Source organism: Ricinus communis, chromosome 8 (assembly GCF_019578655.1).
Source record: "Ricinus communis isolate WT05 ecotype wild-type chromosome 8, ASM1957865v1, whole genome shotgun sequence".
In the NCBI taxonomy this organism is placed as follows: Eukaryota; Viridiplantae; Streptophyta; class Magnoliopsida; order Malpighiales; family Euphorbiaceae; genus Ricinus; species Ricinus communis.
The window spans coordinates 13,793,483-13,820,005 of record NC_063263.1 but is presented as its reverse complement, the minus strand read 5'-3'; the positions used below and the strand labels follow the sequence as shown (position 1 = coordinate 13,820,005).

The 26,523-nt window shown below is 36.1% G+C and overlaps 7 protein-coding genes across 10 annotated transcripts; 3 read left to right on the top strand and 4 right to left on the bottom strand.

Moving 5' to 3' along the window:
* Positions 1-868: 868 nt before the first annotated feature.
* Positions 869-4,195, bottom strand: LOC8263319 (bifunctional nitrilase/nitrile hydratase NIT4B). Of its 2 annotated transcripts, none has more exons than XM_002523808.4 (5): positions 3,912-4,185; positions 3,201-3,380; positions 2,413-2,706; positions 1,608-1,889; positions 869-1,399 (listed from the first exon to the last, which is right to left on the bottom strand). In XM_002523808.4, exons 1-5 carry the CDS (start codon positions 3,994-3,996, stop codon positions 1,263-1,265), a joined length of 978 nt encoding a protein of 325 aa, XP_002523854.1. In that variant the 5' UTR covers positions 3,997-4,185; the 3' UTR covers positions 869-1,262. The 2 variants fall into 2 exon arrangements, with proteins under 2 accessions (XP_002523854.1, XP_048233922.1); XM_048377965.1 differs by having other exon boundaries at positions 1,330-1,455; positions 3,912-4,195.
* A 211-nt stretch (positions 4,196-4,406) lies between these two features.
* On the bottom strand, positions 4,407-7,313 carry LOC8263320 (bifunctional nitrilase/nitrile hydratase NIT4A). The gene is made up of 5 exons (XM_002523809.3): positions 7,108-7,313; positions 6,456-6,635; positions 6,043-6,336; positions 5,234-5,515; positions 4,407-4,873 (listed from the first exon to the last, which is right to left on the bottom strand). The coding sequence occupies exons 1-5, from the start codon at positions 7,220-7,222 to the stop codon at positions 4,716-4,718; spliced, it is 1,029 nt and encodes a 342-aa protein (XP_002523855.1). The 5' UTR covers positions 7,223-7,313; the 3' UTR covers positions 4,407-4,715.
* Positions 7,314-7,881: 568 nt separating this feature from the next.
* On the bottom strand, positions 7,882-10,372 carry LOC8263321 (bifunctional nitrilase/nitrile hydratase NIT4A). Of its 2 annotated transcripts, XM_015722147.3 has the most exons (5): positions 10,223-10,372; positions 9,779-9,958; positions 9,062-9,355; positions 8,659-8,940; positions 7,882-8,245 (listed from the first exon to the last, which is right to left on the bottom strand). In XM_015722147.3, exons 1-5 carry the CDS (start codon positions 10,293-10,295, stop codon positions 8,094-8,096), a joined length of 981 nt encoding a protein of 326 aa, XP_015577633.1. In that variant the 5' UTR covers positions 10,296-10,372; the 3' UTR covers positions 7,882-8,093. The 2 variants fall into 2 exon arrangements, with proteins under 2 accessions (XP_015577633.1, XP_048233921.1); XM_048377964.1 differs by lacking the exons at positions 9,779-9,958; positions 10,223-10,372 and adding an exon at positions 9,602-9,733.
* Positions 10,373-10,926: 554 nt separating this feature from the next.
* Positions 10,927-15,241, bottom strand: LOC8263322 (bifunctional nitrilase/nitrile hydratase NIT4A). The gene is made up of 5 exons (XM_002523811.4): positions 14,874-15,241; positions 14,230-14,409; positions 13,220-13,513; positions 12,062-12,343; positions 10,927-11,375 (listed from the first exon to the last, which is right to left on the bottom strand). The coding sequence occupies exons 1-5, from the start codon at positions 15,019-15,021 to the stop codon at positions 11,224-11,226; spliced, it is 1,056 nt and encodes a 351-aa protein (XP_002523857.1). The 5' UTR covers positions 15,022-15,241; the 3' UTR covers positions 10,927-11,223.
* A 651-nt stretch (positions 15,242-15,892) lies between these two features.
* LOC8263323 (NAC domain-containing protein 40) lies at positions 15,893-18,475 on the top strand. Its single transcript, XM_015722167.3, has 4 exons — positions 15,893-16,231; positions 16,623-16,876; positions 17,214-17,486; positions 17,761-18,475. Exons 1-4 carry the CDS (start codon positions 16,042-16,044, stop codon positions 18,202-18,204), a joined length of 1,161 nt encoding a protein of 386 aa, XP_015577653.1. The 5' UTR covers positions 15,893-16,041; the 3' UTR covers positions 18,205-18,475.
* Positions 18,476-19,630: 1,155 nt separating this feature from the next.
* On the top strand, positions 19,631-21,143 carry LOC8263324 (secoisolariciresinol dehydrogenase). The gene is made up of 2 exons (XM_002523813.4): positions 19,631-20,219; positions 20,303-21,143. The coding sequence occupies exons 1-2, from the start codon at positions 20,182-20,184 to the stop codon at positions 21,081-21,083; spliced, it is 819 nt and encodes a 272-aa protein (XP_002523859.1). The 5' UTR covers positions 19,631-20,181; the 3' UTR covers positions 21,084-21,143.
* A 2,319-nt stretch (positions 21,144-23,462) lies between these two features.
* LOC8263325 lies at positions 23,463-26,245 on the top strand. Of its 2 annotated transcripts, none has more exons than XM_048377597.1 (3): positions 23,463-23,562; positions 24,236-24,418; positions 25,873-26,245. In XM_048377597.1, exons 2-3 carry the CDS (start codon positions 24,260-24,262, stop codon positions 26,017-26,019), a joined length of 306 nt encoding a protein of 101 aa, XP_048233554.1. In that variant the 5' UTR covers positions 23,463-23,562; positions 24,236-24,259; the 3' UTR covers positions 26,020-26,245. The 2 variants fall into 2 exon arrangements, with proteins under 2 accessions (XP_048233554.1, XP_015577655.1); XM_015722169.3 differs by lacking the exon at positions 23,463-23,562 and adding an exon at positions 23,569-23,798.
* Positions 26,246-26,523: the final 278 nt, after the last annotated feature.

Here is a 26,523-nt window from a genome sequence, read left to right as displayed (position 1 = left end):
GAAAAAGCAAATAGAATATGTCAAAACAATTTCGATCAATGTTATAACATGAGAATTGGTTAAGAATGAATACAAACTGAGATGCAGAGACGCAAGAGGATGTCGAAGACTGTCTGCCTTTTGGGTTCAATAATGGCATTAGGATAAAGGGTAAGGGAGAGAGAGAGGCAGCCTAATATTTGAGGATAATTATTGAAGTGCATTATTATGTAAGAAATGATGCTTAATGACCTCTTAACCTTCACACGTTCTTTGTGTTTTTCTTGAATATCTCAAGGATCTGCTTAAAGCTGGATGTTATGAGAGCAGAAGGCCTACAAGAAACATGTTTGGTGAAAATTTTGTCTGCTTGCTTACGGCACTGATCTATATCAATAATACTCGACACTTGCAAGAAAAGGCCCACCACTACGAGCACTTGGGGTGGATTCTTTCATGCTTCATTTCTTATTTGTCCTGTTATATATACATAATCCATGCACATGGTTGGCTTGCAGTAGGTTAAAATTATTCTGCATTATACCCTAAATTATCGTCAACCGTTCATGCACGTTTCAAACCTATTTACCAAGCTTTGATTTCGGAATATAACAATATCCTTATAAATTTCACACTTGTATAGGTAGTGGGTACACAGATTGTGCAACGTCTTAATTGCTTTAGCTAATTAGATTTAAGTGTTTTCTTTTACCTAGTTCATTTTTCAATAATTTGGGTACCAGATCCCTTTCTAATAATGATGGAGAAGCTGATATATAGAATGCTCATAAATAATACTTCATTGTATGATGCTCACTTTTTCTTTTTACCACAACTCTGACGTTGTAACACGAATATCTAGTGTTTCTAAATGAGGGTAAGCAAGCAATTCCGGAAGGTACATGCCATGAAATCTAACCATCAAGCAAAGCCTTGTTACAACTTACAATACAAGATATAGGCACTTTTAAGGTTACTTAGCAAATGCTCACCATAAGGTGACGCAACGATGATTATTACTTGTACAATTGTTCATTTATTATCTCTTTATAACCCTCGAACACCAACACGGAAACAACAGATGTCCAAAGACGAGATTCTTTATTCTTCACGAGTGCAGGATTGAAAAGCAAGCAACTATTTCATTTGATACGGGAATTTCCATTGGATAATAGCCAGGCGATCACAAGGTACTTTTCATGCAAGAAGAGATTTGCCAATAAAAGAAGATACAGCAGTACCCGTATCTCCGACATCTTCGTTTTCTGGAAATTCGCTGAGCCTTAGGTTTTTGTAGATGCTGATGTGAAGCTAACTGCTTTTGTTGGATGGTCCCTCACGGTCAAGCTGAGAACTTCAGGTCTTGAATAGTGCCCGACCACATCAAAATCGAACTTCGCCTGTGCTATTTCTCTGAGATCTAAGCATATGATTTCATTGCATCAAAATCAGAGCTCCACTACCGTACTACTACAACTGCAGGCATATGATTTCTTATGCACATATCAAAATTAATTTACATGGGATCTACAGGCATAAGAAATTTAAGTACTTGTATCTCATGCATGCATAATAATCTGCAGATATTGAGCAGAAATTTTAAATGGCTGCAGATAAAAGAGACATACCTAGGTCTGCTGAGAGCAGAGCCTCTCCATCATAGTTTGGTCCTGCTAAAACAGTTCCCAAGGGTGATATAATGACACTGCCTCCGGGACAGACAACAGAATCTGGAGTCAGGTCGTCTTCTGTGCCAGAGAATGTGTACTCTGGAGGAGGTGGGTAATCTTTCCTACGGCAGAACTGATTAACAGATAGGACGAAACAGCCACCTTCAAGAGCAATGTGCTTCATTGTTGCTTGCCATGTTTCTGGGGCATCAGCAGTTGGTGCACAATATATTTCAACACCTAGAGAAACAAATAACAACAGGTTATATATGGAACGCTACAAATGATAAGTCTCTAAAAGGACAGCAGCTTACTTGCAACTAAACAATTATGTTATGCATATCATAATCATCTTCCAGCAAAACTAGCATCCTTACTAAGATTGTCAGTGCTTTATGCACGCACTTGAAAATTGTAGAGCAGTCTGCTTGAATTTCACATGACTAGTTAAAACTAAAAGATCAACCTAGTAACGGTCACAGTTCTATAACACAAAGCATAAGACAGACACATAAACTACCATTCCAAAGCACCGACTATTTTCCACATAGAGCAGACTGCTCGAATTTCTTCCCTACACACATTGGAAATGGAAAAGAGAAGAATTCATGTATGTGCAATCAAATCAGATGAATAAAAGACACTTTAAGATATGTCCTCGAAGGTGATGGAGAGAAGCAACATGAGAACCGGAAAACAAGAGAAACTGATGATATGTTGTTTCTCTAATGTTACTAAGCTTGTTCTAATTAAAATAGCTCACCTTTACTATAAATTGCTGTTCTTAGTAGTGGCATTCTATTTTCCCAGCATATGACAGCACCGAGTTTTCCAATTGGAGTCTCAAAAACTGGAACAGTTGATCCATCCCCAAATCCCCAAACTGTACGCTCACGTGCTGTTGGCATGATTTTTCTGTGCTTCCCCAGGTAATGACCTTGAGAATCAAAAAACAGTACAGTACAATAGAGAGTGTACCCATCTCTCTCTATCACACCCATTACTAGATATACCTTATACTTTCCAGCCATTGCTGCCAATCGATCAACTTCAGGTCCTGAATGTAGTAGAAATCTTTGTTATCCATTTGCAGATATCCTTTTAAGAGATGGAAGGATATCCAAGAAATGTCAAAATTCAAAACAGTTGGAAGAGCTCTTGCGGATACCTCAGGAATTAAAATCTTCTTATCCTATGAACAGGGAATACAAAATTTACAATCTTAAATTCCGAAAAATTGATTGGCACTAGGATCCTTCATCTATTAACTGCATGCTATAGTCTGTTTGAAAAGAAATCATCAAAAGTACTAAATTTCAACTTGAAAAAGACAGATAACACTAGTAGAGTGAATTTCTGGTGGTGACAACGGTAAGACTCTTGAAACGATATGGGCAACGCCAATATCCACAAGAAGAAGTCTAATTCTACTGTGACATCAGAAAGAAAAAGAAACTAGCTATGCAAGACACTCTTTGCTTATTCCTTGCATCACTGTACAACCACTAACCATCCAAGCAACGAAAAGAGCTGTGAAAAAAGAGATCTTACCAGGTACATCAACGGCTGCAGCATGATACTTGCGGAACTCCTCTCTACCCTTTTGTGTTCTGTTCCCAATGGAAGAACCAAAAGTCGAACCACGAGGATAACCACCGATGAATGCTTCTGGAAACACAACCAGCTGGGAACCCTCTCCAGTTGCTTCTGCCAATAACCTCTCAGCCTTATCTGCATGCACATTTGGGAATCAAAAAGTTACAGCACCAAAATTAATAATAACAAACAAGTCTTTGTGATACATAAGGAATGGTTGTGATCATGCCTCACTGATGCTATAATAAATTGATATCTCCACTGTAAATAATTGGAAAGACGAGAAGAAAAAGTAAGAAAAGACCAAAACAATAAAACAAAAAATTACTCAAACAATGCATCATAGATTGCTAAATACTATGACCATAATCAAGTAAGGTACTTTCTATTTCATCTAGTTGTACTTAGTCATATAAAGTGAAGTACTGTCTTTTTCACATATCTTTTTCTTTTCTGGGATCTCATCTAGTTGGGCGACCTTTCCGTAAATCCAGTCATATGTCCTACAAGTTTCCTAAACTAATACTGGAAAATTTTAGTGGTGCGTTGATTAGTTTCCGAAAAGAGTAATAATCATCAAGAACCACAGAGAGCCTCAAGCCAGTAATTAGTGATTCTTCCAAGTTAATTGAACTAAAACATCTTAAATTGAAGAAAAGGACATACCGAGAGTGGCAGGAGTGTCATAGAAGACAGAGGAGGCCTGGACAACAGTCGCTCGGACAGTTGGTGTGGAGGCGTCTGCTTCCATGTTCAGCTCTGATGGCCGTCAGATTATCTTTTGTTGGGAGGGGTGATGGTACAAATAGAGCAAGGATGAAGAGAGGCTACTTCCTACACCCCTAAATTGTCGTTTTTTAAGTACATAGCTAAGATTTCTTTGGTCCACTTGAAAGATTTGAACTTGTCTCCATTCTTCACTGATTTTTATTTTGATTGGAAGAGTCTGTATTTTTGCCTCACCAGTGATCAGTGAAGTATAAAAGTCACTAAACTATCCAAATATGGACTCGAGTTATTCGTTTTAAGACTTTACCTATTAAAGTGCTTTTGATTTGGTTTAAAATGCAGACCCTGATGAAAAGTGGTTTCAGATTTTAAGGAAAAGATTTTCAATTACTATAAGTTGGATGTGTGAGAAGCTCTGGTACTTGGACAAAATTTGAAGAAAGCCAGCAGCTGATGATATTAACGAATTGTCCAGGCACACGACACTCTGCCTTATGGCTAGTCAGGATCCATTTACAATTACAAGAACTCACTGAAAAGAATGGACCAGACCGCGCGTTATTACATCACATGTACTTTAAGCTAGTTTCTCACTGTAATTACATTCAGTAGGCAGAAGAAACAGAACACAAATTTTCATGCAAGATGGAGCTCGCCGATAAAAGAAAGATACTACATTGTCTGATCTCTGTAGCCAAGGTGGTGTTGGCCAACCAATTATTAATGCAGACTGTTGGCTGGTCAGGAGTCGACTATCTGCGAGTCTTCAGTTTTTTCTTCTGATGTGAAAGTAACTGGTTTTGTGGGACGGTCCCTCACAATCAAGCTGAGAACTTCAGGCCTTGAATAGTGGCCCACCACATCGAAGTCGAACTTTGCCCTTGCTATTTCTCTAAGATCTAGCATTCATTCCATTAATATCAAAATCAGAGCTCAAATCCCATTTATTAACCCTACTAATCAAGCCAGCATAGGAGGATAAGAGGGAAGGACAATTTTATTTGCAGCCATACATGAAACATAGAAACAATTTACGAAATTAGATCAAAATTAAGAAACAGACACATTTGGACCGAAAGCAAGATATTCCTTCATATAACGAAATGAACAGGAATAATAAATTTGACCCATCAGCATTGGATCAATCAGGAAATTTGATTCACTGCATTTTGATTTTATCCATATAAAGCCCGCATTGTTTCGCAAACACTAAGCAATCGTGTACAACAACATTTAACCTGCAGACAACAGAGGCATACCTAGGTCTGCTGAGATCAGTGCCTCCCCGTCATAATTGGGTCCTGCTAAAACCGTTCCCAAGGGTGATATAATGGCACTACCTCCAGCACAGACAACTGAATCTGGAAAAAGGTTTTCTTCTGTGCCAGAGAATATGTACTCTGGAGGAGGTGGGTAATCTTTCCGCAGGCAGAATTGATTGGCGGACAGCACAAAGCATCCGCCCTCAAGAGCAATGTGCTTTATTGTTGCTTGCCACGTATCCCTGGCATCAGCAGTAGGAGCACAGTATATTTGGACACCTGCAAAGTGAATTATGATAAAGTAAGGACTGTGATAGAAGGTTACATTTATAAAAGAAGAAAGCAGTCTAATGCAATGTCTTGCACATGGTGATCTTCTCATCAAGCACTATAGGGAGTTCTTTCAACAAAAGATACCCTGATGCAGAACCAGCCTTCGTCTTTTAAGGCGCAATTACGAGTAGATATCAGTAAAAGCACAAATCTAAGAATCATATGGATGCAAAAAAGTGTACTTGGTTTTAGTAATAGAAACTCCTTATAGTGTCATTAAGCAAAAGATAGACATACAAGTCCTTTAGGAAATAACTACGGACTACGGTTCATAGGGAGCAGAAAGCCTGTCTTCCTGTCTGCACACAAAAGGTTAAAACTGGACAAGAGATGCATACAAATAAGATAAAGAAGAAAAGAAACCATAGGAATATCTTCGAATCTGTTGAGAAGAAAGAAGCAACATGAAAATAGATATGTTACTATGCTAACAATGAGAAGGTAATTGGATTGTTTTTATTGAAATAGCTTACCTTTAGCATACATAGCAGTTCTTAGAAGTGGCATTCTATTCTCCCAACAAATGACACCACCTATTTTTCCAATTGGAGTTTCAATAACTGGAAGAGTTGATCCATCCCCAAAACCCCAAACTACACGCTCGACTGCTGTGGGCATGAGCTTTCGGTGCTTACCAATATAATGGCCTTGAGAATCGAAAAGGAGTACAGTACAGTAGAGAGAATATCCATCCTTCTCTATCACTCCTATTACCAAATATACCTTATACTTTCCAGCCATTGCTGCCAATCTATCCACTTCAGGACCTGCATTTAGTTGAAACCTTAGTGACGTTTAGAGAAATTATCAGTTAACAGAAACAAGAGAATCCTAACGGCGCAGAACATTTTGAAATGGTGAAACCAGGTGAAAAAAGAAATCTTACCAGGTACATTAATGGCTGCAGCAAGATACTTGCAGAAATCCTCCCTGCCCTTATCTGTTACACTCCCAATGGTTGAGCCGAAATCTGACCCACGAGGATAACCGCCGATAAATGCTTCTGGAAACACAATCAACTGGGATCCATAACTAGCTGCCTCTGCCAATAACTTCTCAGCCTTATCTGCATCGATGATAGGCTACCATGAAGAATCCAAGAGAGTAACTCAACCTAGCAATTAATTTTTAGAGAGAGAATAAAGGAAGAAATAGTAGGAGCCATGGAAACAAGGAACCTGAATGGATCGAACAATCCAACAACGAGAGACGAGGAACGAGTTTAGAATCAGAAACTGAATTTTTAAAAGAAATGAACCAGAAAGCTATGTTCTTCACATCCTAAAACCAAACTGAATCAGTTGTGAAAGTAATTGAACCAAATTAACCAATAATTTGTCATCCTGCTAACTCCTATTGCTCACTCTGTTGCCCACCCCAAGCCATTATGCATGCAGCATGTTTATTGCCTCTTTCACTACAGTAATCATGAAGAATTCAAAGAGTGTCCTGAGGCATCATTATATTTATGGCTCCAAGCAAAGTATAAGCTGAAAAAACTTAAACTGAAGTTAAAGAAAGAAAAAGAAAAGACATACCAAGAGTGGCGGGAGTGTCATAAAAGACAGTAGAGGCCTGGACGACGGTGGCTCGAACCTTAGGTGCAAAGGAGTCTGCTTCCATGTCCAACTTTGGTGTTGGGGCCACCGCCATGTCCTGTTAGCAGTGTAGTGGTTTTGGCTGAGAGTCTGGGAATGATGAACTGGTGTAGTGACCACCTGATCTTTTTTTTTCTTTGTAAAATATTATCCTGTTATGTATTTATCAAATTTTTATGAATTTTTATTGGGAGGATTTGACATTCGTGGGGCAGCCACTCTGTTAAGATTTGTTTTGTCCATCTAAAGATATGAGTTTGTCGCCATTCTCCCAAAACAATTATTTCATTTAGACTTATTTGATCTGAATACTTGACATTGACCCATCAAGTATACAATCTAAGCCAATTATTCATTTCATAAATGATTTGTGTCAAAGGATGCAAAGGGATATATTGCAACGATGATGATGAAACTTGGGATCTGTTGGAGATAGATGGTTATAATAAGCTCAAGCTGTATAGGGTTTGATACAAGTAGACTCAATATGAACTCTTTTTGAAACACTTACAATCAATTTTCTTTAAGAAAAGGTTGAGTTAATCTTTATAAACTATTTTCTTCTCAAAAAAAAAAAAAAAAAGAAATTTGGAATAAAAGGATGTAATTGATATAAAATTTAATTACTAAATAAATCCTCTACTATGCACTTATTTTAAAATTTAGCTCGTAATTTTCATTTTCATTGATTTCAAGCCTTCCATGAATTTAAAATGAAAAAGAAAACGGATCGAGTGCATTATTTTTTAAAACTAATATGTTATTATCGTTACATTCAATAGATAGATATGAAACCAGTGTTTTTTCATGCAAGAAAAGAAAATACAACAGCACATGCACACTTTTCTGAACTCTGTAAGAACGTTTTGACATGTTATTTTTCTCCAATTTATTAGTGCAGATCGCTGGCTCTAGTGAAGAGGCAACTATGTCTGGGAGCCTTCAGTTTTTGCATCGGCTGATGTGAAGGTAACTGCTTTTGCAGGATGGTCCCTTACAGTCAAGCTGAGAACTTCAGGCCTTGAATAATGCCCGACCACATCAAAGCTGAACTTTGCACGTACTATTTCTCCAAGATCTACACATATATGTAGCATAAGAAGATGAAAGAGAATATGGGGACACCCTCAAAGGATTGTCCTCTCTAATATTCTTTAATTGCAATACTTTTTTCATCTTAAAACACATTTAACTGCCATTATATAGTTAGAAGCAACAATTAGGTATTACTGAATCCTCCAGGCTTGTACTTCTACGTACTGTTTTAGTCTATCTTCTCTTCAACCTGTAGCATAATTAGTAGGCATGGGATCTGATAACTCTCTAGGTTTAGCTTATTTCAATGTATCCAGTCTAACTTTCTTCTTTGGATCAATTCAGCAGACGTGTTGAAACTGCATTTCCTTATACACTAGTTCAGAGCTAACCTTGTTTTACAGAATGTATGAATGATGTACTGAAACATATCAGCTGCAGACCAGAATGGCATACCTAGATCTGCTGAGATTAGAGCCTCCCCGTCATAATTAGGCCCTGCCAAAACAGTTCCAAAGGGTGATATGATGGCACTGCCTCCAGCACAGACAACGGAATCTGGTGTGAGGTCTTCTTCTGCGCCATTGAATACGTATTCTGGAGGGGGTGGATAATATTTCCTTCTGCAGAATTGATTGGCAGATAGAACGAAACATCCACCCTCAAGAGCAATGTGTCTTATTGTTGATTGCCATGTTTCCCTGGAATCAGCAGTAGGTGCACAATAAATCTGAACGCCTGCGAAAAATGGATCATAAACGAAACAACATAATAATTGGCAAAGAAGACCAAATGATAATATATTGTTATGTCAATATTAATATAGGTAAATTGGCTACTTTATATTAAAGTATCACACCTTTGCCATACATTGCTGTCCTAAGAAGCGGCATTCTATTTTCCCAACAAATGACAGCACCAATTTTTCCAATTGGAGTTTCAATAACTGGAAGGGTTGATCCATCCCCGAATCCCCAAACTACACGTTCAACTCCTGTGGGCGTGACTTTTCGGTGCTTCCCCAGGTAATGACCTTGAGAATTGAAAAACAGTACGGTACAATACAGAGTATATCCATCCTTCTCTATCACACCCATCACGAAATATACCTTGTACTTTCCTGCCATTGCTGCCAATCTATCCACTTCAGGACCTGCAATTAGATGAATCTTCGATATCACAATATTGAATTTGTATACAAGCTAGAATGACAAGAGAAATCCTTAGACTGAGCATTAAGATTTTTCAATTGTTAGCATTAGAAAGCATAACTGTTAACATCAGAACACAACAGTACTCCTTATACTGTAAGAAAAATTAGAATGAACTTCAAAAGAGAACCACGTGTCTTATCAATAATTATGACTAACTATTGGAAAAAATGATGTCTACATATCACCAAAGAAAGTATTCTTTGAAATAGTGCAGCAGCTTGTAGACTTGCAAGTAATCATCTTTCTCAAGAAGAGAATTCTGTGATTTTCTTGAGAGATATGTTCAGCATCATTGCAAGCCACTTTGAATTATTCTTTAAACTGTCCAATTAGATAAGATTATGATGAAAATGAAATATTACCAGGTACATTAATGGCTGCTGCATGATACTTGCAGAACTGCTCTCTACCCTTTTCCGTGGTACTCGCAATGGCTGAATCAAAATTTGAACCCCGAGGATAACCGCCAATAAATGCTTCTGGAAACACAACCAACTGGGCTCCATTGATAGCTGCTTCTGCCAATAATTTCTCAGCCTTATCTGCACGCACACTTAAGATTCAGAATTACTACCAAGCACAATAAAATAACTCCTGAAAAAAGCCTTCATATTTTACTGCACAGCACAAACCAAAACACACTTGGAATTGCGTATAATAATAAGAATACCAATAACTGATTGCAAATATTTACTATATATATAAATAAGACAAGCATGTATGGCGGTATCATGCAAGGCGGGGACGTATCATAATTCCAAGCAAAACAGAACAAAGAGGAATAACCATAAGCTCAAAAGACTTGCCAAGAGTAGCAGGAGTGTCATAGAAGACAGAAGAGGCCTGAACAATGGTGGCTCGGACAGTAGGAGTTGCCATTTTCTCTCTGGAGAAGTGGTTTTAGTCTCTGTTTTACTCTATAGACCCTTGTTTTTCCCATTAGTCTATTTAAGAACATAGTATTGGACTACAGCCTGGTGGTTGGTGAGGATTAGTTCAATGTAATTTTATAGGGAATATGTGTAATCCTCCTGTGGTTGACTGCTTGTGCGCCAAGCCGCCAACCATTAGGAGAATACCACTTATATAATCAACAATTATAAAGAAATGGTAAGAGTATTACTACAACAAAACTAGTGTGTTGCAGTTAGGTGCGCACCTTCGAGGAACAAAGTTATGTTTTCTATTTCACTTTTTAAACAAATGTATATTACATAATTAATCATATATCATGTTGATACAACAACAACAACGACCATAAAATCAAAGTTAATGACGATAATTTGTTCATTCAGTGTTTTCCGACTGAATACTTGTCTGTCCCATGACATCAGAAAGGCAGCCTGTGCTAATTTAATCATTTACAATAATAACAATAATAAGTTTTTGAGCCATTTGTTAATTCTTAGATATTTTTTTACTTTACGCATGCACAGAAGAACAAAAAAGAAATTCCCAATCACAAATCAAGAGCACAAGCCTCTAGTACTTGGTCTTGGAAAAACTCAAATTCCTCGTAAAAATGAAGGATGTAACTGATGTTATAATCATAGTCCAGGGCATAATACTAGCCTCTGCTAGTGAGGATTCAAGCACAAGTAATGTTTACAGATCAGGTGCATTCTTACATGAATTTTGATCTAAGCTGTTATTATGAATTACATTCAGTAGCCACGAGATATTTTTCATGTAAGAGAAGGGTTTGCCAACAGAGGAAGATACAACAACGCCCACATCTCTGTTCTCTAATGAATTCGGTGTTGCTCATCCAATTACCAGAGCAGATCGTTGCCTGGTCACCACCCAGCTATTTGTGAGAGCCTTCAGTTTTTGCATCTGCTGAGCTGAAGGTAACTGCTTTTGTTGGATGGTCCCTCACAGTCAAGCTGAGAACTTCAGACCTTGAATAATGCCCAACCACATCAAAGTCAAACTTTGCCCTTGCTATTTCTCCAAGATCTAGGCATGATTTAATATAATCAAGATTAGAGCTCAAGTACCACAATTGAAAACAAAACTATTGTAGCCTATCAAGAAAAGGGGAAGATGGACAATCACAAAGGATAACTTTCATATGCAAGCCGTACTCATTCGGTGACAGACACAGGAAAAGTTCTTGAGCCTTTAGATCATAATTTTAGCAAACACTTAAAAAGTTTCTTCTCTAACTTTCAATAAAATGATAAAGAGGACAGGATACTTATGGAGACTAGTCTATAGCTAAACAGCAATTATAACCTGCGCCTGATAGTGATTGAGACTCTAAAAACCACATGATTTTTACTTCAAGACAGAATGTGGTCTTCAATGACAGAGAGATGCCTTTGAGCTTCATACGTAAATCCTGAAGCATGAATGTTCATACAAACGCCAGTGCAAAGTGCTCCAGTACCCCCATCCACTAACACCTACACACTATATAATTCCTTCATTTATGATCTTCATTCATCCTTATTGTGTTTGGAAACCTCCTGCAACTGATGTTTTAAATTTCAAAAATTTCTAATCCTATTTTCTTCTTTGATCGGCTCGGAAACCTAATTCTCAGATGTCACAATAATATAGAGCCAGCATTGTTTTGTAAACATTAAGAAGAACCTTTAAACTCAAGAAATATAAGTTGCAGTTAAACAGAAGTGGCATACCTAGGTCTGCTGAGATCAGTGCCTCTCCATCATAATTGGGTCCTGCTAAAACATTTCCCAAGGGAGATATAATGACACTGCCTCCAGCACAGACAACAGAATCTGGCGTTAGCTCTTCTTCTATTCCAGAGAACATATATTCTGGAGGAGGTGGGTAATCTTTCCTCCGGCAAAATTGGTTGGCTGATAACACAAAACATCCACCCTCAAGAGCAATGTGTTTTATTGTTGCTTGCCATGTATCCCTGGCATCAGCAGTAGGTGCACAATATATTTCAACACCTGCAAATGTAGAATTATGGCAATTAAGATGGAGAAAATAGAGGAAGAGAGGTAGAGAGAAGAGTTGCAGAAAATAAAGAGAGATTAAAGGATAGAGAGATAAAGAAATATCAATTGTAATGTTATCCATTTCATAATGATGTTTACAACACATACAGGTATTTATATGCTATTAGTTACAATTGCTTTTCTTGGATCATGAAAAATTTGTGAAAGATAAGATCATAAATGGGCAGAGCAGTTTATTCCAAGTAAAAAATAATGATATATCAAAATCATCTGCAAGCAAAACAAGGAATGTTTTCCATCAAAAATACCTTGAGCAGCCTTCATCTATCAGAAGACAAGGATTTCATTTCACTTAACAGTACTAATCCAGAAATATTACAGCAGATTTTCATCGTTAACGATCCAACTTCAGATCAACCAAATATGCAAGAAGTATATAAACAGAAAGGAGGCATTTTTCTATGCTTGACAAAACGCAAACCAAATAGCATGGGCTTGATAAGCTATCACTGAAACTCCAAATAGGAATGCTAGACCTAGCTAAATGTGCAAGTCAGACGCAAGCAGACAGACATCTAATGTCTAGTGAAATATAACAGCTGATTACATTAAGAATAAGCTACAAATATGAGCGCCTAAAGTACCATTCTAAGGAGTAAAATGCCTGTTTTACTTCCCTCTATACATGCACAAAAGAGGCTCAAACTGGACAAAGAAGGCACGTGTATGCACTCAAATGAGAGAAAAAACAATAAGAAATATTTACAAAACCTGATCAGGAGCAGCAAAATGAAATCCATAAACCCAGTAGAAGCAGGAATACTGAATTTTAATTGCTTATAAATTTATTATTTTCAAATATCCCACCTTTAGCATACATTGCTGTCCTTAGAAGTGGCATTCTATTTTCCCAACAAACTGCACCGCCGATTTTTCCAATTGGGGTATCAATAACTGGAATTGTTGATCCATCACCAAATCCCCAAACAATGCGTTCCACTGCAGTTGGCATGACTTTTCGGTGCTTCCCGAGGTAATGACCTTGAGAATCAAAAAACAATATAGTACAATAGAGAGTATATCCTTCCCTCTCTATCACACCCATCACTAAGTAAACCTTATACTTTCCAGCCATTGCTGCCAATTGATCAACTTCAGGACCTGCATTCAGTAGAAACTTAGTTATCCATATGAAGTATCTCACAAGCTTAGAGTTAAAGTGCACAATTTACCAAGGATGGTTGGATAATTGGTTACGTTTTTTACAAGATACAATTAATACATCTGAAAAACAATCAAATTATACAAGATATCTTATGCATTAAGGAACCCAAATTGTTCCCAGCGTGACAGCATATGAACTGTGGATAGAAAAGCTATCGTGTTTTGCAATGACTAGTGACTTTAGGATATCAATTCCTCAGAATCAATTAAGAGTTTAAGTCTCCATCTGGTGTCCGCATATCTTTAGCATATTTCAAAGACATCGCAACAGATAAGCTTTACCAAAAAAAATGCAAAACAGTTGAACACAAAACTTTTTCTCACATACAGATATGGAAGAACTGTGGAGAGAATTAAGTTGGCCAATAACATGATGGTAACTTGTTCTGCCTAATCAATGAATTGATGTCAACTAATTATCACCATAAAGAGAAAAAGAAAAGGGAGAAGATTAATATACTTTATGATGCTGACTCCAAAAGGAGCAGACTCTGCAACTTGATAAAAAAACTGTGAAATCAATACTAGCAAAGCAAAAAATCCTACCTTGGCCCTTTGCATAATTGCCCAAGAAATTGTCGATCATTCCACTTTGAACCATCAATAAAATCATTTAAGTAGAAAAAAAAAAGATAGTTTATAAGAAATATTACCAGGAACATCAATGGCTGCAGCATGATACTTGCGGAATTCCTCTCTACCTTTTGCTGTTCTACTCCCAATGGCCGCACCAAAAGTGGAACCACGAGGATAACCGCCAATAAATGCTTCTGGGAACACAACCAGCTGGGATCCATATCCAGCTGCTTCTGCCAACAATCTCTCAGCCTTAGCTGTATGCATTATCAAGAATCAAAAGCAGGTCAAAATCTTTACTTTTTAACTACAAATTCTTTGTCTCATTGGGAGTAGATATAAAAGCAAAATCAAAATAAAACAAATTATTGCCTTGATATTATATCACATGAATTGCAATTGTACTTTCAAGACTCAAATATATATATATATGAAAAAGCTTGACTTTCTTTTATGGCAGTCTTCTATGTAGTTCAAGTTTTCAAATGTGTAGATAGATGAAATCCCAAATTTTCTTTTTTTGGTGAATAAGAAATCCCAAATTTCGAGTCTTCTTTCTCCTTCCTTTTCCGCCGCTAATGGACAATCCATACCAGTTTTTTCTTTGAATTAAAGAATGAAAACTGATTTCCCAAAGTACAATCTTGATTCCAAGTTTAAGTAAACGCAAGTAAGCAGAACAGCCCATGAGCTGAAAAAGCTAAAAGTGAAGAAGACCAACCAAGAGTGGCAGGAGTGTCGTAGAAGACAGTAGATGCCTGGACTACGGTGGCTCGGACAGTAGGTGCAGATGCGTCTGCTCCCATGTCAACCTCCGCAAAAAGAGGGCCGTCGGAAGTGAGAGGTGGTGGTGTAGGGACAAGCGGCATTTCTATTAGGGAGGGTGGCTTCGGTGTGTTGTTATTGGTAATGGTTCTTCGAGAATGGTGATTTGATGACAGAGATTGTTACTTTAGTTTTAGAAAAAAAGGACGAGAGATTTCTGGACTTTTGACGAGGGGTCGTGTCTTTTCTTTTACCTTTCTTACATATAATATATATTTATATGTCTCGTGACTGGATTTTGTTCTTTAATATGATCCATTAAGCATGCTGCTGGCAGGTGAAGGTGCTGGAAATAAAACATGAGTGGCTACTTTCAACTACAAACAAAAGTAGCCATTTGGATTCAATCCAAAATTACTGAGCTGAAAAGATCTTCTTTCTCTTTCGGTGGGAAGTGAATTCAAATTATAGATATCAGTAAAAATCATAAAACTGTAATCAAAGAAAGGAGACAAGACAACCCTCTAAAAAGATGACAAATCTACAAAATTTGGATGAGCTCTTGCAGATACGGCATGTGATTTTAACAACCAAATGCACAATCTAACTGTATTGTTATCTTATGTCCTGAACTCCGGTCAAAGGACACATCTTTACAAACACAATTCCTACCTGTTATCTTTAAAAGCAATCATCAAAGCTTAAAGAATGTTACCAGCAGCTGGATCAAGGCTTTGGCAGAAAGGTGATCCTCGACCTACATTCTCTGATTTTTATTTTTATAATTCTACCAACAGGGTAAAAGGGAACGTGTCGCTGCCACGGCCATGCGGCGACGACACCAGCAAATGAAAAAAGACCAGGTAACATACTACAGACGCAGACACGTAAAGCCAAACCCACGTGACCTATTTTCTTCGTGACGGTCCGTACTTAAGCTGTAGACGTGCCCTTCACTTCACTCCGTTCTTTTCTCTCCAAAACCATTTATACCAAAGCTCTCTCAAAAGTCAATCAAATCCCTTTCACTACCAAAGGAAAGAATTTTTGATTTCTAATTTACTTTTAATTGCTTTCTTTTCTAGTCTTCTTCTTTCTCAAATCAGAAAAAAAAAAAAAAAACAATGGCGGGAGTGTCGAGAGAGACGCAGATGTCGATAGAAGCATCGTCTATGTTTCCTGGGTTCCGTTTTTCCCCGACGGACGTTGAATTAATATCTTATTACCTCAAGAAGAAGATGGAGGGCGCTGAGAAGTGTGTCGAGGTTATTTCTGAGGTTGAGATTTGCAGTCACGAACCCTGGGATTTACCTGGTAATTAAACCAATTTAATTTGCGTTGTTTGCATAATTCAGCTGCTCCACGCGTCAAGTTGGTGTTGCAGCCTGACCGCGTCATTAGTATAAATAATAGCAGAATTCCAGCAAGCGCACGGGTTTACACCTTTGTCTACTATGTTTCTTTTTCTTCTTATTTCAGATTTTAACTTATTTATTTATTTATTTGGCCAGTTCAGTTTTTAATACTTCGTTGTGAGTCCGCCTTATAATCCTTAGAGACTGCTTAAAGAAGAAAGAAAGAAAATGATACATTTTGGCTGTGGTTTAATTTGGAATGATGCCGCAGAGTGCAATTTTCTCTCCATAAACTAACTCAAGTGTTTCCCCTTTTCTATTTGGTCACTGATTTTAGTATTTATGAGCAGCCAAAGCTGTAATCCAGTCCGAGAACGAATGGTTCTTCTTTTCTGCTCGTGGAAGAAAATACCCAAATGGCACCCAAAGTAGGAGGGCAACAGAACTCGGTTACTGGAAGGCAACTGGGAAAGAAAGAAATGTCAAGTCTGGCTCTGATGTCATTGGTACTAAGAGAACTCTTGTCTTCCACATTGGTCGTGCACCTAAAGGGGAGAGGACTGAATGGATTATGCATGAATATTGCATGCATGGCAAACCCCAGGTCATTCTCCTGTCCTACTTATATATCCCTTCTTTTCTTGTTTTTTTTATTCAACCACTCCTGTATTCCCTTAGAGAGCAGCAGGCATCTGGATTCTTGATACCCTCACTCTGCATTCCAAAGCAAAACTGTTTTCTTTTTTGTTTTGTTTCTTTCAATTAGAACTCGGACTATCCTCTTCTTTCCTCCCCTGTGTCTTCCCTTTGCAGCTGCAGCTTTGGAAGTCTGTCAATCTTTATTTGAGCTTTATATATGTATTATCATTTCATTTCTGACAAAAATAAAATCAACTCTAAATGATGACGCATATGTTTTAATTTGGTCCCATGATCTGCAGGATTCTCTTGTTGTTTGCCGCCTTCGAAGAAATGTTGAGTTTCGTCCGAATGATAATTCCAACCGAAATTCTCTAAATAGGAGACAGTTATCAGCTTCTGATGGTGGAATTGAGCGGACGGGCATGTCTGAAGGGGACAAGAGAGCAGAATGCTCAAGAAAGTGTAGTAGCAGTTATGATTCTCATTCTATTGAGCAAATTGATTCGGCATCTGAATCTGATCAGAAACTATCAAACGAGGCTCCTCTGGCAGAGTCATCTTGCCAACAGCAGGTCGTCTTCTTTTTGGCTTATGTTTTAATTTTTCTTTCTTTTAACCTTTTGGAAAAGCAAATCTTCTCTCTTCTTTTGCTTATTTCTCTAATTCTTTTCTTCTAATGTTTTCAAGTCGATATTCTACTCTAGAGTTAAAATTCTCAGTCCTGGCAAAACAGAAAGCAATTCGTAATGTCAGTTTTGATGTGAAGTAACAGATATAACATTGGTCAAATTAATACTCTCCGAGTTTCAAGCTATGATTCTGATTCATGTTGCTGTTAAAATGCAGGATTCTGATAAAGAAGAAGATTTTTATGCTGATATACTGAAAGATGATATAGTTAAATTGGATGAGACTCCATTTTCTGAAGCGCAAGAGCTCCTTCCGTTCATTGCCGGTAAGGCTGAGACGCAGGCACAAGCTCAAATGCAACAGCCTATGGGAATAATTGTGTCGCAAGCAATTCCACCAAATTCAATTGCTTCCCAAGGAATAGCAAACAGAAGAATCAAATTAAAGAGGCAAGCACCCCCTGCGGCTGATGCAGAGCCATCTGGAAGCGGCAAGGAGGAGGAGTCGCCAAAATGTGTGGTTAGCATGGCAAAACACAGACCCATATTTATAGTTTTTATTATCCTGACATTGCTGGCTTTGTTAGCGTCTTGGTTATGGGGTTCCTTGCATACGAAGAGAATGACATACGGAATCCTGTACAAAGCCTTCTGGGACTGATTCCCGGCAAGCCTCTGTGTAAAAAAGTCAAATCAGGGAACCTTTTTTTCTCATAATTCGCCTTTGAATATTAGAACATAAGCTTAAGCATTAATTAATAGAATGATTAGTTGTGGGAGTTATGGGATGTAGTGGCAACTTGTATTGCTGTGCTTTTCATATTCATTCTTGGAATACTGTACTCCTGAGGGAAGTGATTGATGGGTAGACTGCCTGGGAACGTGTTTTGGTCCTTGAAAGAGTGTGCACAGGCCACCTATTTGTTTGTTTACCAAGCATTTGTACCGGGTTTCCTTCACCCTTTTTAGAGGTAACAAAATGAACCAGAAGTAGGACCAAACTGAGAGTTTGGCAGCATAAACTAAGATGGACTCGTGAATGAGAGAGATTCAAGTCTCCTCTATTCATTGGAATCGGTGGGAGAATTAACAAGTGGTCCACTTTCCATTTCATCCCCGTAGTTCTGAATTCTTAAATTGAAATTCACCGATTGGATTGGTCCAACCAGGAAATGAAATGCAGCTTTGCTTTCATAACAGTGACGCGTGCGAGGCAACCTGCCTACTTTTCTCCTTTATAAAGCGTGATCCACGCACTCATATCAATCATTCAATCCTTTCACCAGAGACTTTATCTTGATATACCCTTGTGTTCATCTCTCCCACCCAACCATATGCCGCCGTTTGACGTTAAACTTAAAAAGAGTTCTCACTTCCATCTCTGGCAGAGCACTCGAGAGTTTGCGGTCCATGGACGTCGATGGTCATCTCCTTCTCGTTGAGATTGAACCAATAACAGCAAACGATCATCTGAGAGTAGCTCTCATACTAACTCAAAATATGAAATACATTTTTATGTACAAGAAAATTTCACACTTGTAATTAATAATATGTTTCTCTTTTCAGTTTTGCATTAAAAACCCTATTCTGCCACCAAAAATATATAATGGGAATACCATTCTCAATTGTCAATTCTACTTTACGTTCTTTTTATCAAATTTTTTAATTTGTTATACACAAATATTTAATAAAACTTATATCTGATAACCAATATTAATTATTAAGATTCTAATAGAGTTTTAGTGAATTTTTAGTATTATTTATTTATAAATATATTTTTTTTATAGATTTTCTATTCTTCTTTTGTATAATATTTGGTTGAAATCTATAAAATTTATAAAATTTAATATTCTACATAATTAAATTTATATAGTATTTGTTATAATTAAATTAAATTTTAAAAAAATAAATAAAATTTCTACATATTAATAAATCAATACTAATATATCTTTTTTAATCTTATCATTTTCATTTTATTTTCTATTTCATATATTTTTTTTAAATGAAATGAGTTTTTTTATGGACTTCAATCAATAATAACGATAATCTACCAGAAAAAGCCAATAGAAATGTCATCTTTCGTTGTTATTATACTTCACATATTTTTCTTATTAACTTTAATAGTTTATTATGTATGAAGTCAGTCATATAGTTAAACGAATTATTAATATCATTTACTAATAATTTTTGTAGGAAATTCTTTATTAGGGATCCTGTTCTTGTGAAGAAAACTACACGTTCTTTATAATTTATTATGCGTGGAACAATTCAGTTAATATATAAGTTGTCGTTTAGTATATTATGGCCCTGTTGCTTGCACTTGAATATGAATGGAATAGCACGTAAGTATTAATCAATGATGGACATTTCAACGCTAACTGCTCCCATTTAGACATGCCATGTGACTCTGAGTGCACTAGTTTCGGCCCGCCGGAATCATATGCGGACAAGTCGGTAGTTTTCAGGAGTGCTAAACCCCTTTTCCATGAAGAAAATGCGTTAAAATACCACATGAGCTGCCCTTTTTTTGGGACAGTTGTTGTCTTGGAGACGCCGCGAGATCTCTCTGCCTCTTTGATCTTCCTTCGGCACTCTGCTTCTAGTTCTAATTATCACAACACCCTTTCTTTGCTTTATCATGTCAACCCTCTCACTATTGTCAGGAGCTCTAAGAAGGTACATATTAGCATGCAATTTCTTACCTATTTTTCAGGAAATCAATCAGTTTGTAATATATATACATGATATGCTTTCTGCAGGCTGGAAGGCAAGGTGGCTCTGATCACAGGAGCTGCTAGCGGCATCGGCGAGTGTGCTGCCAGACTTTTCTCCAAACACGGAGCTAATCTGGTGATTGCAGATGTCCAGGACGAATTAGGCCACTCAGTCTGCAGAGAACTGGATTCTCCATCGTCTGTCTCATACATTCACTGCAATGTTACCAGAGAAGAAGATGTAGAAAATGCTGTGAATACAGCAGTTTCCAAGTATGGGAAATTAGACATCATGTTCAATAATGCTGGTGTCGTTGGGATAGCAAAACCAAACATACTTGACAATGACAAGGCCGAATTTGAGAAGATTATTAGTGTCAATTTAGTAGGTGCTTTCCTGGGTACTAAGCATGCAGCTCGTGTAATGATCCCCAATCGCAAAGGCAGCATAATAAATACAGCTAGTGTATGTTCAATAATTGGAGGGGTAGCATCACATGCTTACACAAGTTCCAAGCATGGAGTTGTAGGACTGACGAGAAATACAGCAGTGGAGTTAGGGCGACATGGAATTAGAGTAAACTGCGTGTCGCCATACCTGGTTGCAACCCCACTTGCAAAAGATTTCTTTAAGCTGGATGATGATGGAGTCTATCGTGTTTATTCAGTCCTTAAGGAAGCAGTGCTCGGTCCAGAAGATGTAGCTGAGGCAGCTCTTTACTTAGGAAGTGATGAGTCTAAATATGTTAGTGGACATAATCTGGTGGTAGATGGAGGGTTCACAAAAGTGAACCCAGGTTTCTGTATGTTCCCACAATCTATTTGATCTTCTTCCATCTTTTTCTCACAAAAGAAAATAAAATTTCTAGTACTCATATCCATAACATTTTCTTTTTTTGAGTTTCATAAAACTATTTTCTTACCATCTTTCATAGAAAGAAGACAAATATGATGCAATAGAAAAAAAGGTTCATGCATACATATGGGTTTCAATATATTTAAAAAAATCACAGTGCCAAGCAAGTCTGTCCTTCGTCTCCCACCGAAATTTCCAAAATAGCTTTCGCATGGGCAGCAAATAAAATTGTTGCTACAGTGGTCTGTTTCAGTTTCAATTTGCATTTAGAAGATCTGATACCTGACAAGAGCTAAATGAAAGCTCCTAGAGTTTGAATTCTGTAACCAATGGATCATCCCATTTGAAAGCATTGTAGCTGTCGAAAAATTGCAGGAACATAAAAGAGTACTCTCCAACATAGAAAGCCAGATCCCTTTTAAACTTGGGATCTTGCAAGAATATCTTCCATGGAGCCATAACTAGGTTTTTGCCCCCAGCAAAAGGATAAAAGCAAGCCAAACCCCATAAAATATGGTTGACCTGGTGTTGAAATAAACACTAGCTAGATTTCTCATAGTTGATGCTTTAGCCATATAACTGAAAAGTAGATAGAAGTTCATCATCTTCCTTAGAATTTGCTGTAGAAAAATGGAACCTCTTGTCCGAGGCCTCGAGTAGGCTTCAAAAAAGGAAAAGATAAATAATTGAGGATGATGATGGCTATACTATAGCCACACGCTGCATAATCAGAAAACCCCATTTGAATCAAGATTCTCTCAAGAAAGGCCCGATAATAATCATATCCAAATCAATGGCACTGGATCTGTATATTTGAACATGACTTTTCTTTTCTATTTCCACGGCTTTTTCTGTATTTTCTGAAATATATTTTTTAATTTATATAAATTATTCTTATAGATTATTTTTTTTTTCTTTTAAATTCTCTCTCTCTTCTCTTAATATAAGGTATTTAAGATATTTTATTTCACCTAAATTTTTTAATTTTTTTCATTGATGTTGCATTTAAATCTTTTTTTTTTCTATTATTATTTTTTATATATAATTACTAGCATTTTGCTTATATCAGTGCAAGATTGTTTTATTTATTTTATATATTATATAATTTAATTTATAATTATATTAATAGAAAAAATTTACTTTATTTTATAATACTTTTATTTATGTACATATTAGTATTTCATAAAAACCATAATACATTCTTATGAATTTTTTTTTATTTTTATATGCTAAGGTAAATAAATATGAGAAATATATATATTTATCAATTTTAAGTCTTTATCTATTTTACTACACTAAAAAATTCTCATATATTTATATATACTTATTTTTAATAAATAAAATTGTTAGAACTTTTGCTATTTATCTTTTTTTATTATTATTTTAATATCACATATACATAAGTTAAATATTTATTATTTATTATATTGGACTAATAAATTTCATAATATTCTTCAATTTAATTTCTTCATTATTCTTTATTTGTCATGGATTTTTTTCTATAAACAGATAAATTTATCGTTATTTTTTTTTTACTTTTTCTATGCTATGGTAGTTAAATTCAAATTAATAGTCTCTCTATATAAAAGAAGTATTTTAAAAGTCGTTAGGTAACTAAATTCAAATCAATAGTCTCTCTATATAAAAAGAGTATTTTAAGAAATATATATTTTTTAAAATATATTTTTATTTTTAAAAATTATTTTTATGCATTTTGATATATTATTTTTTTAATTTTATATCACATATTTTAATATAATTTTTTTTAACAGTAGCACTTTTTTATTCTTTGAGAATATTTATATATTTTTTCTTTAATTATTTAATTAAAATTTTTATCAGTTTATCCATATTATTATTTCTTTCATTTTTAACAATACAAATTTAAATTTTTAATTTTTTCTAATTTTTCAGATATTTTATTTAAAAAGATAATACTAAAGCAGACATTATTAAATACTGAAATTTAGTAACTAATAATTTATAATATATAATTATCTAATATTTATATAAATAAATTATTTAATAATATTTTAATCCAACAAAAACGGGGGTACTGGTCTAGTTTATTTATGATAAGAGTTAGGCAGGGAGCGCATGGAAAAGTTTCTATGTCCACCGTGTGCTCTTCTTCAACCTAAAATATTAAACCTAATATCTTACCACCCAACAATAATTACAATATAGTTGCTTACTTTTTACTAATATTAAAAATAAAATTTTACATTTCAAATAATAAATTTTTTAAAACTTTATAGTGTTTTAATTTTCTATTTATTAAAATATGAAATGGGGACTAAGATTTGGCTTAGATATTTTAAATATAATTTTATAAGATGACTGGTTAATATAAAGAATTATATATATAAAAAGTGAATAGAAATGATCTGTGCAAATGATTGGGTTGTATGCTTAAAGAGTTGACATAAATATGAATTTGGTCAGCAAGGTAATGCGTGGGCGATCATTTCAGTGTTGAATCCTTTTTCTTTTGTTCCTTTCCGCCATTAGCATTTGCTTATACTCTCTATTACAAGTAGAACCCCCAATTTCACAGAATCCATTTTAAAAGCAAAAGCTCCTATCTTTTTATTAGCTGACACTCCTCGTCTCTGCTCCTCTCCACTCTTCTTTTGGGCCAACTTTTAAGTCATGACTCTGGGGTTTGCTCTTCCAATTCCATCTGTAAGCTTTCATTTTTCTTTTGATTCCGATTCCACTTCATTTTTTTTAACACTGGAATTCCCTTACTCTTTGCTTTCTCTGAAATTGTTAGTAGGGAAATCGAAATCCTCAAGTTCCCAATTTAATTACCCAATAGCCAAAATTGAAGGATGAAATTAGGGTTCTTTTATCCGACCTCTTTATTAGCTGCTTTGCTTTCGGCAAATTCTAAGCTTTGCTCTGTTTAGGAGATGCTTAAAAACTATTATGACCATATTAAGCTCGATTCTCTCTAGCTTTTCCACTTATATTCATTTTAGAAAAGCAGTGTACTTTCTTTGGAAAATGAATTCCGTTTTGTTATAATAACAAGGTTATATTTCAGGAATGGGTATTGTATTTCTCTTACTTACTAACTAATGTATATTTGGTCTGCTTTTTCTTTACTTGTTGACCAGATATTGTGAGTGCTGCTTCTCATTATGTCTAGACCTATGCTACTCGTCTTTCTTTTACTTGTACTCATCATCACCTCTCAGTTTGAATGGAGACAACAACTTGTAAATGACATTGATACCGCTCCTGCCGTCGCTGCCAAGCACCAACTGTTATCAAAAAGGGAAGAGGTTGTCAAGGAGAAGGTAACAAACATTCTCTTTTACAAGTTTTACTTATCTTCTGAAGGTTGGCTGGTTCATTCTTACGATTGTTTCTGAATATTGATTAGAAATGGCGAGTTCAACATCTCCAGTTAGGTTTATTATTTTCATGTGATCATTGATCATCCAGGCTGTTTGATTGGAATTTTTTGTCTAATGAATTCCATCAATTTCTTTCATCTTGTTTCCTCGAATATCTCCTTGAATGATAAGATGCGCCTCTTTGAGTGCCATTACAGGGAGGGTGCCGTAACTCCAGATTATGTCTAATTGCACTATTCTATTCTCATGCCCTTGTTTCCTTTTTCAAGTATGACAAATTTTTACCAAAGGCTTCTAAATGAAGGAGTTTTCTATCATTATGAGTCTAGGAACTAAGCTTTCATTTCTTTCTACCCACCTTCGCATCTCATATCGTGCAAAAGAAAAGGAAGAGGACTTAATTTTTTTCCAATGTGTACTCAGTATTTGGTTGGGCTTGAAATGCATCATATTCTGCTAGTAGACATGCTTAATAATAGTATTTCAGTATCATAAATGTCCATGTGCTGACATGCCATGTAGTGCAACTTTATGTTTGTTAAATTGCAAAAAATTTGAAGGATGCAGGTATAGAAATTTACGGGTTCAATTTCGGTTATATTATGATTCCTACGTAGTAAAGTTATGGTAAATGCTAACACTATTCTAGCAAGTCCTAGAATATACATAGGCCTTTCCCCTCTGTCACAAACAATCAAATGTACAAGAAGATGCCCTCATCAAAACTCGAGGAAGTTATTCTATTTCAAACACAGCTTGATTCATCTAGAATGAATTGTATGTATAGAGAGGAAAATCCTAGGATTATACCCAAAAGCTGTTTTCTTGTAGAAAAAATGTATATGAGTTTTGGAGTGAATAACAAGTGCCTATATAACTAGAACACCTTCAGTATTTAGTCTAGTATGTTCTTGGTTAATGGTTATTGCTAAACTTGTTGGGAACACAGTTTTACTTTTCGCCCTTTTAGCATTCATTTGCTGACTTTTGCCTTTTTCATCTTCCCTATGCATATGTATTTGTCTGTTAACTTTAAAGAATTAGTAGGTTGTTCAGTTAATATTGGCATAGGCAACTTGTTTCTCTTAAAACTTTGGCTTGCACATATTAGCAGGAAAATTGGATTCATGAGCAGTACTTGGACTTGCTATAATGTCTGTGTTCCATGATTTGGTTATGGATGTGTCTGTTGCATCTGTGGGTAGTGATGAACTTTTTGGTGGTTTTCTCAATGATTATAGTCCAAAATTAATTTTTGGCAATTCAATATTTTTTTGGTAGATAATAGAGATTTGTTTCTTCCTATCAAGCAAGCTGTTAATTTTCTGGTGATGTTGGCAAAGCGATGTCTTCTTTACTTGGATATTGTAATGGACAGCTGTAACTTGACGCAGGTCATCTTATCCCAAGAGAAGAATATTTATAGACTAAATGAGCTTGTTCGGAGTCTTCAGCAGCAGCTGCTGCAGTGCAGGTGCAACAACGAGACAACAAATAGCACTGCTAGCACTTTGAATGAACATGTTATTGAGCTTGAATGACTGAAAGACAGATCCTGGAGGATTAGAATAGGACCTTGCAACTTTTTGTTCCGTGCTTTAAGTAATGTTGAAACTGTAAAACCTTGCATGTACTAACAGTTTGAAGTTCTTAGATGCGGGAAATTGCATCTTATTCATTGTCACAATGTCAAAGGTCTGTCATAGTGTGTTCATAATCATTGACAGCCTAATTATTTCTGATAATGGAATCATCCTTGTATACTTATACACTGTCCTATGTGTTGATGTTCCAGCATTGCACTGGAATGGGGTTACATTGGCTGAGCAAGAGTGAGAGACAAAGAAACCCTGTCACATCTACCATCCAGTAGCTTTTCTTTCCATCTTCAATTTATGCTGGTTGTTAATTAATTAGTTGCATCCTGAAAGAGCTGCAACTGCAGCTTTCAATTTGAACCAAATGCTTATTAACTGATGAGTACAATTAGGCCAACTGTGGTCTTGACATTGTAAGGAATTTTCTCCATTGCAACAACAGCTGTA